At 39.3% G+C, this 14,356-nt stretch overlaps 1 protein-coding gene across 2 annotated transcripts in view; it reads left to right on the forward strand.

Annotated features, from left to right (window-relative positions):
• CACNA1C (calcium voltage-gated channel subunit alpha1 C) overlaps positions 1–14,356 on the forward strand; it is a 495,695-nt gene that overhangs the window by 414,764 nt on the left and 66,575 nt on the right. Inside the window, exons 27-29 of one of the 2 annotated variants that reach the window (XM_062590597.1) lie at positions 556–757; positions 1,223–1,381; positions 3,746–3,856. In XM_062590597.1, coding sequence (XP_062446581.1) covers positions 556–757; positions 1,223–1,381; positions 3,746–3,856 — 472 coding nt within the window. Of the gene's footprint in view, positions 1–555; positions 758–1,201; positions 1,382–3,745; positions 3,857–14,356 lie in introns of both variants that reach the window. The other variant, XM_062590591.1, reaches the window with a different exon arrangement.

Genomic DNA, 14,356 nt, shown 5'->3' on the forward strand with positions numbered 1-14,356 from the left:
TGTTGCAAGTTTCCCCATGGAGCCAGCAGGCTAGTATGAAGTGCACCAGTGCTGTCTCTGCAGTATGGGCAGACATGGGATATTTCACTGCCTGTACCACAGGGGCCAAGGACCTCCATTGCACCATTCTGTCAGTGTGACATGGGTGTGCAGGGTATGATGGGGTTGCCCCAGAGCTATGTCACTGGGTGATGCTAACTGCAGTGTTAGCAAGTATTAAAAGCACTGAAATCCCCTTCTCTCACAGAACCCAGTTCCCAGGAAGTCAGACTCTTATGTTTTCTGTTAAATGAAGGAATGGATCTTTTCTAACTTTTTAATTGTTTAACAGTGAATACACTTCACCTCTGAACAGGCTCAAGTGTATAAAGTTAGTAAGGGCTGTGCTTTCTCTTTTGCAAAAGCTTACACTCAAATTGGTGAAAGTTTGCACATGTGCGAGTGAAAACATTCTGATACAATTAAAAGAAAAATAGCAAATCTGAGTCTTATGACCTATAAGGCCTCCTAACAGTTGCAAATTTTTCTCTGCATTGGGTTCCTATTTGCTTTCAGGTTGCTGTATAGGTCCATTGATTCCCATATGGAGGATGTGGGACCCATCTATAATCACAGGGTTGAGATATCCATCTTCTTTATTATCTACATCATCATCATTGCTTTCTTCATGATGAACATCTTCGTCGGTTTCGTCATCGTCACATTTCAGGAGCAAGGAGAACAGGAATACAAGAACTGTGAGCTGGACAAAAACCAGGTAATTTACAGCTACTCATTACCACTTAAGAAATACAATAAACAATAACAATAAACATTTTATAGAGAAAATACATCCACAGAGGAACATGTAGGGACTGCCAACAAGCTAAAACACTAAGCTGGCTATACTGCCATCTTTCAGGAGCCAGGTTAAAAAAAAAAAAAAAAAAAAGTCTCTCTTTAAGATTTGCACACAGGACCAACATCTACTTTAAAGTGTGCTGTATTATTTGGTTCGCTGACATTAATTAGATATATGTGAATATGTTATCTGGCCAAAGTAAGTACGTATGGATCTCTCTAATAGAACAGATGCATTCAGATTATGATATAAAATATATTCTTATTCCAAGGATCGTCATTTCAGTACATAACCTGAACTTACTGTTTTTATTTTTGGAGGCAGCTGACCAATAACATATTTTTCATTTTGATTTTTAAGTCTACTGTGCCTCTTTCACAGCGCCAATGTGTAGAATATGCCTTGAAGGCCCGGCCCCTGCGGAGGTACATCCCTAAAAACCAGTACCAATACAAAGTCTGGTATGTGGTGAATTCCACCTATTTTGAGTACCTGATGTTCGTTCTGATCCTGCTGAACACCATCTGCCTGGCCATGCAAGTAAGTATGCAAGCAGAAGACTCCCTGGAGATGAGTTATGAGACCTTGCTGCGGAAAATGTAAAAACAGCAAAGGTTGAGGCCAACTTTGATTTTCACACCATGCACCGAGAAAGAGGGGCATGCTACTTTTACTGTTGTACCATGTTCACTCTGGATGACATTTAGTTAGAATCAAGAATCTGCCTCTCCTCGTCTTCCCAGTAATATTTGGTACTTTCAGCAATTCTGTTTATCCTGTTCAAAATAAATAAATAAATAAATAAAATCCTACAGTTAGAGATCAATTCAGTGGTCACTATAAGAACAAGTGACTTTTCAATTCTGACTTGTAGCCTCTAAAAAGTAGAAATGGGATATGAACTGTGTAAACTAAAGTTTACATTTTGGCCTTTTTTACGTTAAAAAAACAGAGAACAAATATTTGGGCAAACAAGATGAATAAGGAAAATGGAGATAGAAGGCAGGCGATCTCTAGCATCTCTTTTATTCTGTATTAAGACCCATAGAAACCTGACTAAAAAGTATCTCCAGAGGCCATGTTTTATAACTCATCACCTCTAGGCAGGATCAGCTCCACCTAAAGTATTTCTTGACAGATGTTTGCCTAATTTGCTTCACTAGTGATGCAAATGGTAGCCTTACTACCCCCTATGCTTGTGCACTTATCTTCCTTACTGTGAGAAGGTTTTCCAAACATCTAATGTGAACCTAGCTATCAAACATATGCTGCTGGATCTACAAGAACAGCAAATAACAGTAGTAGATTTACATGCACAGAATAGAAAAAATAAAAGGGGAGGACACACAATCTTTACATAATGGCCTGCTTGCAAAAAGTAAAGTTTAAGTTCTTTTCAATCAAGGAATAGGTCCTTGTAGATAAAAGCTGTTCTGTACATTTCCTCAAGCCTCTCCTTTTCTGTCTTGTTACTTCGCATCCGTCTCTACCTAAGACCGCTCTCGCCTCTGCTTCCATGTTCAGTCAGTCCTATACTTCATCTATTAAGCCTAGCTCCTCAGTTACAGTTTCCGCAGCCACTCGAGCCCCATTCTCCTCTACACTCCGGCTGTTTAAGAACTAGGCTGCCCATCACTCTCCTCCCTGAACTCCATCCCTTCTTCTTGCCCAGTCAGTCCAATCTGCCTCTGAACTCCTTTCCTCAGACTCTGGCCCAGACAGTCCCAGATCCCCATTCTTGAACCAGTCCTTCTCCTCACTACATAGACTCCCAATTGCAGTTTTCCCTCCATGAACCCTCCCTTTCCATTTCATAGTTCAATACACTTTGTTCCTGTCTCTGTTTCATACCTTACTCTGAGTCCTGTTCCCCAAGCCCTCCTCCAATCTGCCCCATTCTTTCCCCTCCTACACCAACTTCTCTTTTGACCTTAGCATCCCACCACTTCATTTCCCACTGGATCATTCCCAATTTGCCCAGCTACGGGATGCCCATAAAAAATAGCCCCAGTTCCCTGTCAGCAAAGATGCTGTAGCAAACATGAAAGTCACATTATTAAATTTAAATTATTTATTTCAATGATTAAATAAATTATCCTGAGCCAATTCAGAATAGGAAAATTCAGCCGGAGTGATTTAAGTTTAGCATAGTTAAGCAACTCAGAACAGAGCCTTATTATACAAATGGGAAGATGACCTAAGGTAATGTAGTCAGCTCCCAGTATAATGATCTGGAAAGGGGGAAATGAAGAGTGAGGTGGCAACATTTGCAGAAGACACTGTTTCGATTAATAAAGAGAAGACAAAGAGTAACTTCATTAGATCTTAATAAAGCTAAGTGAATGGGCAGTATGATTGCAAATGTAATTCAGAGTTGACAAAGGCAAGATAATACATATTGGAAAGATATGATTTGATCTGCTTATGTACTTTGCAGGATCCTGAATTAAATGTAATTACTTGGGGAAGAGCTATCATTATGAACAGCTCAATGAAACCCCCATTCACTGTGCTGTAGCAGTCAAGCAAAAAAGTTATCCAAGTGTTAGGGAAGAGGGAGATAACATAACTGGAGACTGTCTTGTACCATTATGCAAATTTATAATGAGTCCTCAACTGGAATGATAAGTGCAAGTAACCCCCCACTCAAAAAGTTTTTTTTTTTTAAAAAAAAAAAAAAAGAGAGAGAGAGAGAAGTGATCCAGAGCCAAATGGCAGAAGTGACTAGAGGTATGAAAATGCTTGTATGTGAAGGATGATAGGGATTATAAATTGAAAAAAATGGTGTGCTGGAGATTTCTTTAGAGAACGTTGATTTCAAAGGAGATTAGTAGGGGCCCTGTGGAATCATATGTGGCTGGTACATTCATTCTTCACACTGCTGCTGGGATGCCTATTTTTCAGCACTACGGTCAGAGCTGCATGTTCAAGGAAGCCATGAATATCCTCAACATGCTCTTCACTGGCCTCTTCACTGTTGAGATGGTCCTGAAATTAATTGCCTTCAAACCCAAGGTAGGTGCTATAGATGTGGAGCTTCCCAGCCTCTGTGTGTGTGTGCATGTGTGTGGGGCAGCTGTGAGGAGAAGGAGGAGGTAAAAGTTTCTGATCTATCACCCCCATCAATAACTGAGCTGGACAGTTGCTCTCTGGATTGGAGTCTCACATGTGTTTGATAGCTTTTCTCACTGGAGAGTAGACACGTTAAAAAAAAGAGCCTGTTAGTAGAGAAGGTTCCTAGTTCTTTATTAAGTTATACTAGTTACAGTATGTTATGGCTATAACATGGTTTCCATGCTGAATGTTATTCTAATGTTCTCTCTTACTTTCCTAAAATAGAATACAAATAGCATCCCATGATTAGTATCCTGGCCCAAGTGAAGTTAATTAAGCATGACTCATTTCAAGTTACGAGCTTTGGGAAAAGAAAAAAAAAAAAAATAGCTTTTCTTCTGTAGTGGCTATAGCTCCATGTTGGTTTGAATTACTTTCATTTTGAATTTAAGACTTCATTGATAATATTCAGTACCCCAGCAGGCCCTGTTCGGAAGTATTGTTGTGTCCATAAGGCCATGGCATTCTGCTGGTAAAGTTTTACCCTGGCATAAGACGCATTTGACACAGCTAGTGCAGGACAAGGACAAAAATTCTGACCTCATGTAATTTTAAATTATGTGAGGCTTTATTCTTTGGAGTATAAATTCAGTGATGTCGTAAGGAGTGGAATTCAGATACCTAAACACAGGTACCTCATGCCATTTCATATCTTCACAGATGCTTTGATACATTGGGTTTGGCAGATACAGACTGAAATGTCAATTACAATAATAGGAAAGATGAGAACCACCATGTCTGACAGTTATTTTTGTCCTTCATGTTAAACATTTAGGGGACTGCAGAAATTCAGAGCTCCAGCTGAAAAGCTTCATTCTTCCCTTCCACTGAATTCAGTCTTAGTTTTTCTTGTTTTCTTTGTTTTTATTTCCTTCCACCCATCCTGTCTTCCTTTTTACATGATTTCCAGGAATTCTTTCAGAAGAGTCACAGTTTTGTCTTGTGTCCTGAGCCCATTATCACTGAACACTAGGAGTATCTCTTGCTGTCCTGTGAAGGATGTGTCCAAGATCTCACAGAAAAACACAGTCTTGGGAAATTAGAAGTGTAATTGTATATCATCTGAAAAATCATCTGAAGTCCAATCCCCTACAAAGGATTGTAATTTGCAAGAGGGATCTACCTTTCACATTTGAGATTTTGCTATATCTCTTATCAAGCACATCTTTTCACACTTTGTAAAATACTATCTGCACATTATATATCTTACAGGCTTTGTAATGCTTTTCTGATTTCATAGTTTTACTTTACAGGAAGATTCTTAACTATGAGGAAGGTGAGGTTCTCAGGCAGAATTTCATTTGAACATTTAAGGGAAGAAGCCTAACTAGTTTAAATATTGAGCTTGACACATTCAGGAAAGACTTTATGTGACATGATTGCTTCTAACAGTAGGGAATTGGGCTTATGTGGATGTCTCTTCTACTTTGTCTCTCATATTCCTGTGTTCAGTCTCCTTTTCAAGCTTTGCTGCACAACAAAGAATTAATCAAAATCAGCTGAAGTTAAACGCCTATCCTCCAGGTAGCAAAGGACTGAAACAGATTGCCTAAAGAGGTTGTGGAATCTCCATCATTAGAGGTTTTCAAATTAGGGTAGATGAACTTTTGTTGGAAGAGGTTTAGGATATATGTGCTGCCCCAGGATAAAGGAAGAGACCATCTTATAAGCCTCTCTAAGCCCAATTTTCTATGATTCTATAATTTCCAAACTAAGCCCCCAGCTACTGCACAGTTAAAAGTGAGAATATGTGAGAGATTTTCCTTCTGACTAGAATAGTAGAGTATTAATAGTCTTCTTAACTAGGGTTCATACACCAACCTCAGATTGGGCCCTGCCCATCCTGAAAGGATAGGCCATGAGAAGAATAAATCTGCTTAAAATCTCAGTCTACCCTGTGTGCTGAAAATAGTACTAACCCTTAAACTGCTAGTTTAGGAAAAAAGGAAAATAACATTTAAAGAAATGGAACCGTAGGATCTACAGGGAAGAATAAGAGGAATGAATTTGTGAAAAGAGCTAATACAACAAAAGCACTTGCCTCCAGCAAGTGTTCCTTCACGCTGAATTATGCTCAGTACCTGTTCAGTGACTCAGGTCTGGGAACATCAAAATGCTTTCTGTAGCTTCCCATTGTTGTCTTATTTGGTACAAGGATTTGGCCTGCAGTCTTCATTCCCTGCTCTGTATTGACTCAGACTGCTCTCCAAGGAAGGAAACCTCTCCCTCCAGAAGACCATTTAAACCCATGTGGACCAACACTGCAGGACAGTCTTTTTCTTTTTGGGTTGTACATTTGGTATTGATGCTGAACGTGCCTGGAATATGTTCTAACGTGGGAGTCTCCCAGAATGGAGAAAGTTGCTCCCTCAGGCTGCCCACTGCTTGGCCAGAGCTTGTGTCCTCTTATTATGCAAGATATGAGAATGAGCAAAACAAGTTTTCAGATGGAGATTGTCCCCAGGAAGCCTGGAAAAGTGCAAAAGGATTTCAGTGTCACCTGGGTGAACGTTACTGGGGAGCAGTCACTATCCTCTCCTCTCTGATCAACCAAGTTCTGCAGACAAAGAGATGAGGTGCTAAGTGATGTTTATGTTTCCCAGGTATGAATAGCAAGATTAAGTAGTTGTGAAATCTCTACTGAAGTCAGAATTGTCTGCCATTTCCAGAGTATTAAAGCCCAGATCAACCTTTGATTAAGCTACTGCATCTCATTTTGATATTATGCCTAAACATCACTCTTTTCTGTCTGAAGAGTTGCCTAAAATGATGGAGCTGTAGGCAACAAGACTGACAAGAGAAACTTAGGTAGCTGGAGGTGTTGTGTCCTCATCTTCATCACAGTCTCCAGGAAAATGTGATGTGAGAGCCATCACAAGCTAAAACTGGTAAAATGTGTTCCATTTTCTCCAGTTTTGTTGTGCTTAACTCAAGAGTGGTACTACAGCTGACCTTCAGCTAAGCTACAGCAGGCAGCACTGTAACAAAGTTGTAGCTCTGAAGTAGCTGCCACAGAACTCTTCCTGTGTATAGCTTCCTATAGCTTCTTGAGTAGCTAGAAAGACAAGAGTTTTTCTGACTAAACATACTGTTACTGTGAGATTGGCTGGTCTGGTCAGGGCATCCCTTTGATACCTTATTACTGACCATCTTCTGTGAACAGTATTTTGAGTTTGTTTAGTCTCTGGGAAGATAAAGAAGCTATAGATAGCAAAGGGTTATTGAGAAGAGGGGCATGTTAGCTGTAGTAATTTTCCACTGGTAGAGGCAGTGCATGCTAGGCAGGGACAAGGTCAGCCTCAGAGCTCATGTGTTTCTGCATGGTACATTTTTTTTGGAGAAGAGGATCCATTCTCTGACGTTTTTGCAGTATAAGTCTAAACACTGTGTAAGACGGCTCATACATGTCTGGTGCACTCAAGGTAGGATGGTTTTTAACAATGAGCAAGAGAGATTTGGGATGATTAGAGCTACTGATAAAGAAAACATCCACTACGTGCCCTACATCTCCTTACAGAGTATTAATGTGCTGCTCTGAAGCAAAATACCCAAACTGACCTGTGTGTTTGCCTTGGCTGAAGTTCATAAACTGATTCAGGACTAGTTACTTCAAAGAGGCAGACAGTTTAAAATTAATACCCCTGAGCCAAGGCCTTTTGCTGCTTTGATTTTCTAATTTTCTAAGTTCTCTGGCCAGTCCGGTAAGCTGTTTTCCAGTTCCTGGGTGCACAAAGCTGCTGCTTATTTCTCCTTTTTCTGAAGAGAACTGCTGAAGGAAATCAGAGGTGCTGTGCTCTCTGGAGTGCTCACAGTTACTACTGTCCTAGCTTCTTAAAGAGAAAATCATCACAAGGAGTAGTCCATGAAAGACCAGCTGTTCTCTAAAAACCTGGCTAGGGTTTATCTTTTCAACTCAAAGACAATGGCTTGAAATTCCTATTCACAAGAATCTGTAACATAGGTGTGTATATATATATATATATGCCATTTTAGTATAGAGAGAGATTTTTGTCTAGGAATTTCAGATCTTTCCAGCTCTCTGGAATGAACTCTTTTACTGATAAAACACATCCTCTGCTTCTTTCAGGAAATGTTTCATGTATCTTCCTGTTAGCTAGGGCAGGACTAGAAATCTGAGAGCTGTGAATTTTCATCCTCTCTGTCATCTCAAAGTTGGAAGATACATCGGTGGAACTACTTCCATGGATAAAGTATTTGTTCATATATCTTGTCAAATTCACATCTGTATGTGAAAGGGGAATCTTGGGGATTTCTTCCTTGGAATTATGATCATCTGTGAGATTACAGATCACAAGTCTATTCCATTTGTTAGACACCATCAGCACCTTTCTTTCACTGGTATTATGGATGTCACCTGTAAAGCATCTTGTAACAATACCATCTGTCCTGCATCAGATAGGTAGTTCAGTTCTTCATTTATCACTGTGACTTTCCTCTGAATTACTTCCATTCTCTAATACCGTTTTCATAAAACAGAGTTTAGGCTTCTGTGTACTGTTTCAAACAAGTTTCACATTCAGTACAAGGCACATAATCCTATATGATCCCAGGAAGGGCTATGACCCTTTTAACAGTGGAAGTCACGAGTGTCACTCCTTCTCTGTATCTAGTAAGAAGTACTCTTACCGATGGTTATTAGTCTCTGTTTATTGACAGATCTACCTTTCTTTAGTGTTTCTTTCTTCCCAATGAATTTGTCCTTCTTCATTCCCCTTCAAGCTCCTCTCATATAGCATTTATCATGTATATAATGCATTGACATCTTCCTCTCAAACCTACAAAATGACTCATCTGCTTTTGTTCCCTTTTAACTACTCCATTTCTATTACATATTTGCCTATACACACAAATCCTTGAGCAGTGTCTCATAAAGTCACACTGGCTGCTTCATGCTGCTTGTATTCTTCTTTCTTATCATGATCACAATCTGTTATTCCTTAGTTAGGGTAGATGCTTCAGTGTTTTCCCAAACAATTGAAATTTTATATCTTATCTATCCCCTTGTCCAATTGACACCAGAAAGGTTAATTTGAGAAATTTTTGTACTTCTTCATTCTAGTAGCTTTAGAAATACCTGTGTAGTTTAGTGTGCTGCCCTGGCATCATTCATCAGAGTATTTCCTTGCTCCAGCTTACATGGAGAAAGCAGAGTAAAGATGTTCTGCACTGATACAAAAATGTCAGGAAACATGGTTACAACTGAGTGGTCTTTTCCCAGCTCTGAAAAATACTTCAGGTCCAGCCAACAGATATAGGAATCATGTCTGATTAAAAATCAAATGGTCTGAGATGAGGTAAAGTGGAATAAATTAGTAGTGTAGGTTGTATAAAAATATACATAATAAAAGTGTGCGGTAATTTGTGTTAGGCTATACACAGTCTCTGAACTACAACCTTCCAGAGCCCTTGGCACAGGTAACAGCATCCCTGTTCCAAAGTTTGTCTACACAGTTCTGATTGTTAAAGAAAATCTTACTTTGCAGATTGTCTGTGCTGCATTTGGTAGATTCTTAACCTAAATAGTCATGTGGTTGTTTCCTCTCCTCAGCTTCAGTTTTATCCTTTCTGTTTTGAAAGGGACAGCACCTAGAAATGGAGCATGTGCTGACTGAGTCATCTATCCAATGCAATAGGCAGGGCAGCCTCCAACCCCCACTCTGCCTTTAGTTGTAACAAGAGTTGTAAAAGGCAAAAGAAAGTATGAGAAAAATAATGTGTTTCAGGATTTGTGGGTGAAAAGAAACATACTTTATTCAATAAATGGGAAGAGTGGGCTACATTTGATGATGCTGTGGGGTAAGAAATAGTGAACATGGAGAGAACAAGGAATAGCCAGGTAATAGAGTAAGTGGACTGAAGAAAGTGAGAGCAGTAAATAAACAGGAAAGGCCATGTTTAGGGAAAAATAAAGAGGGGAACAAAACCTGGAGGGGAGGAAAAGTCGTACATAGATAATGGAGAGAAGAAAGGACAGAATATTCTTGCAGGGAGAAAGCAAAAAGTAAACACAAGATCCAAAAAGAGGAAAATATTGGTAAAGTGGAGGAAGAGGCAATTGGAGCTCCAAAAAAAGTGCAAGATAAACAGAAACAGTACAATAAAAACAGAAATAGGTCTGAAAGGAAGAGTGGAGATGGAAAAGAATTTTTAAAAGATTTAAAAAAAAGTGGGGGGAATTAAAAGCAAAGAGAATTGCATAGCTTTTAAGCTAATGAGCCTCTTCTTTTTGTGCTTTTATGTGTTACTGAAGTTCACTGGCAGACATCCCAGATCTCCATGTTCAAACACCTCTGTATCAGTCAGCCACAGCGCCTCTCCATGTACTGTTTCATTAGAATAATTTTCAATAAAAAATATCCCATTTCTGTGGATAAAACTCAGACCTGTTACAAAAAGTTAATATCAGTGTGTTTCTTCAGAAATGCCTTACTTTTTCACCCTAAAATTTTCTCTGAATAGGGTTTGAAGATGCTAAATATTACTCATGCTCTCCTGTATACCCAGCAGCCCAGCTGGAGTTACAACATGGCAGTTTCAGCAAGCCCAGCAGCCAGATGACCAGAAATCTTTGACATTTCTGCAGTATGTGTCCAGGCATTGCACAACATCCGTGCAGTCAGACCAAGGCTCTCAAGAAGTTGCTGAATCGGGCCCGAGGGTTTTGGAAATAGATTAGAAAAAGAAAAAAGTTTAATTCCTTATTAGTCGCTCCTCTGCTTTCTCTTTAGTAACCTTGTCTGCCAGGAGTTTCATGCATTTTGCATAGCATATATGTCACATGGAGATTTGACCATATAGTCTTTTATGTCCACAGATTTGGGAGGAAAATTGAACCTCTTTTCTAAGTCATTAAGCAAATATTAAGTGTACTGTATGTCAGAGCAAGATCTGTTGGTTACTTTGATGCAAAGAAATAATTGAGATATTTCTAGACATAAAGGATCAGGTCATCCCAATCCTTTATACCTATCAATAGATTGGAACATAAGGTCATTAAGGGGACTTGCTCTTTGATGCTGTTTGCTCTACAGAATTGCTATTTGCTCATGTGTCCTGGAGAAGGAAAAGAAGAGAGAGGCTGAGAAAGTGACTGGGCAACTTGCAGCAGAGCCTGTGCCACAGCATTCTCACAGCAGCTCAGCTATGAGACTTTCTCAGAAAACAAGGAAAGGCTTTCTTCTAGCCAAGGGCCAAAGCAGCTGCTGTTGGTATTCCAGGCTTTAAATAGAAACTCTTCAGGAGTCTGTGCTACAGAGATACTACATGGGAGGGAGGAGATACTACATGGGAGGGATGTTAAAAGAAAGAGGAACCGCATTAGAGTGCTGGCCCATTAAGTTAAAAAGTATACCTGACATAACAATAGGGCCTTAAGCAACAAATCTTCCAATTCAGTACAAAGAAAGAAAATTTGCAACAGGACACTCAGAGATTAGGTTCATTTAGTAACAGCTTCCACAAGGGAGGAGTCAATAAGCACGTTACTGCCTTCTTCATATGGAAGTCCAGGGAATCTTCTTCGGTGCTTATAGATTTCATTCAGTTCTGTAGCAGATCCTGACTGTTTGCAAGAGGGAAAGTTTGGCTATTCCTCAGTCTCTGAAAGGAGGAAAGTAGTTCTAGACTAAAGTTTTTCTATTGTGAATATGCCTATAATCTGAGGTAGCATAGGCCATGACTCCACCTGAACAGGTCATATAGCATGAAAAGCATTTGGTATGTGAATATAACAGAAGGAACTAGACTGATGATGAGAAATGGAATTTTTCAGTAATTTCCAGGTCAAAGTTGTAGTTGAATTTGAGTCAGGAAATAGCAAAGTCTTACTACTGAGCACTGGTTGACAACCCCTATGAAGCATACTGGTCTCTGTCCAGTTTCCTCATGGAAAATGTATGTCACAGAAATGTACCTACAGAATTGATCTCATTTGGTTTCCTTGTTGATGTCTCCAAGGAAGAGGCCAAGAGTGAAATGAGTATAAATAACAAGTTTTCCTTTTCCTGCTAAAAGCTTGTCCTTTCATGTCATGGTTGAAATAGCTGATAAGGAGTAAGAAGGCTGTTCGACCCACTGCTTCCTATGTTACAGTTGTTGTTTAAACACTGTTTAAACTTTCTCATTCCTAGAGGATGCTGCCTTTTTTTTGCACAGAAATAGCTCCTCTAAGTATTTCTACATAGAACATGTGAATATTCTAACATTGCTCAGCCAGAACTATGCAGTCCTCCAGCTTTCTGAAGGATCAATGGAGAATTCGGTAGGCAGAAATAACTGTTAAAAAAGCTGGGTAAAAGTTTCAATGAGGGAGGACCTTTTCCTTCACAGCAAACATACCCAGAGAATTTGCATATTACTGCAAAATTGTGACAGATTTATTTTCAGTCTGGCACTTGAGGGTTTTAATGTCATTATAAATGATCAAAAATAATGATATGACTGCATAGTGCAACAGTGTGGGAAGTACTGTATTAGCTATTACACTTAATTATTTAATACAGAAAATTATTCACACAGTGTTAAAAGCCCAGTGGGATGGTGCACTGGGGTCTCATTCACAACAGCATAGGCAGCTTCAGCAACAGCATGTAAAGGGAACAGTTCCAGGGAAAAGTGACTTGCTCTCACTCACAGAAGAAAAATCCCAACTCTCTATCACTTCCATCATAAAGTTTTTTAAGAGGACCAGTTCTCACGGATGTGAGTCTTCTCTTTATATAACAATGATACCAGATAACAGCCTGTGATACAGCCCCTGCAAGAACTTTTCGGTATGTTAGGAAATGACATTTTCAAAGCCATATGGTCACTGGACTAGACTCTAAGCTAATACCTCTTCTCTATCATGTATTTGGCTTCTGTGAGGCTTTGGAGACTTTAATTCTCTGTATTTCTGCTTCCCCAAGTGTAAAATGAGAATAGCCATCCTCTTTTGTAAAATTTTTTGACTGATGGATGGCATATGAAAGCCAGCATTATGTGAAAGTATTATTTTATTAATTAGTATATTATTTATTAACTAATCTAAAACTAAATCATTTCTGAAAATTGAGATAACTTAAAAAAAGAAGCTACTCAAAAAGCTATTGATCATATCTATGAATGTGCCTTTCTGCCAGTGAGTATCCATTGTTCATGCTGCAACCATGTCAGAGCAGACCATATCCTTTTCATCTGGTAAATATGAGGACTGAGAAACTATACCAAATCCAGCCCCTTATATAAACTGCTTCTTCATCTGTTGTATGCCACAGTGTCTGTCACTGCCTTATCTTTCCACAATAGTAAATGGCTCTTTGCTCTGAAAGGTGTATAGGTTCTGTTCTTACAAGTTGAGTTGTGTTTTACTTCTTTTGAAATGTTCTTCCCTAGACTGTGATACCAGTCCTACTTCAGATGACAGATCATCAGAAACAGCAAAGCCCATCCTTTTGTCCTTTTCATAAGGCTGTTTCATGATGCTAGTTTGGTTTATTGTATTCAAGACTGTTGTTGTTGTTGTCTCTCCTCAAGACCTGCTTGTTCTGAACCTTGAAAAATCTTTGAGTATCTATAGATTCTTCCTAATGGAATTTGACAGCAAAATTTTCATTGATCTCACCATACAGAATGCGTTGTGTGGTAACTGGTCTGTTCAGAACTAGCAGTCAATCACATTCACTTTTCAGTCTTTCGAGTAAAACGGATTTTATTTCTCTTTACTGAGAACAAGTCTGGTCTCTGACTGCAGGGCAGTAATTCTTAAATGATTGAAATGTAATTACTGTTTATGAGGAAAAGAGCCCAACACCCCCTTCAGTACCACTGTACACACAAAGGACCTGGAGGAAGTTCAAAAATCTTTACTTTATTACTCCAAGTGGCCGGCAGGATTGAGAACTTTCCATTACTCTGCCTCCATTTTCATGCACTTATAACAAGGAAGCTTTAGGCGCTATTGTTCTCAACCTATCTTACTCTTCCTTCATAGGAAGCTATAAGTAATTCAGGCCAAAAGCAACATCAGGATCAGCTAGCTGAATAGCCCTGTTTCAGTATGTCATCTTGTTATCGTTCTTTCAGGCCTTCTTAGCATATAGTCTTGAAATACAATCTTTGCTACCTCTAGGAGATGCTTCATTTAAAAATGTTTCATGTTACTTTTGCTGTGCTTCTATCCCAGTCTTTAGAGGACTTGTGACCATAACATTGCAATTCAGGCCTCTGACATGGCTGAGTGCTTATATACTACGATGACAGGTGCTTTAGAAAAATGAAAGTAGAAGGAGGTGTGATATAACTGTACCATCGCTTAAATGGACAGAGAAAGACTCATGGTACCATCTAGACAATACAGTTCTGGTGGAATAAACTGGGCTGCAAGATCTGGAAATGTGAGTT

This window comes from Rhea pennata, chromosome 1 (assembly GCF_028389875.1).
Source record: "Rhea pennata isolate bPtePen1 chromosome 1, bPtePen1.pri, whole genome shotgun sequence".
NCBI classification, from domain to species: domain Eukaryota; kingdom Metazoa; phylum Chordata; class Aves; order Rheiformes; family Rheidae; genus Rhea; species Rhea pennata.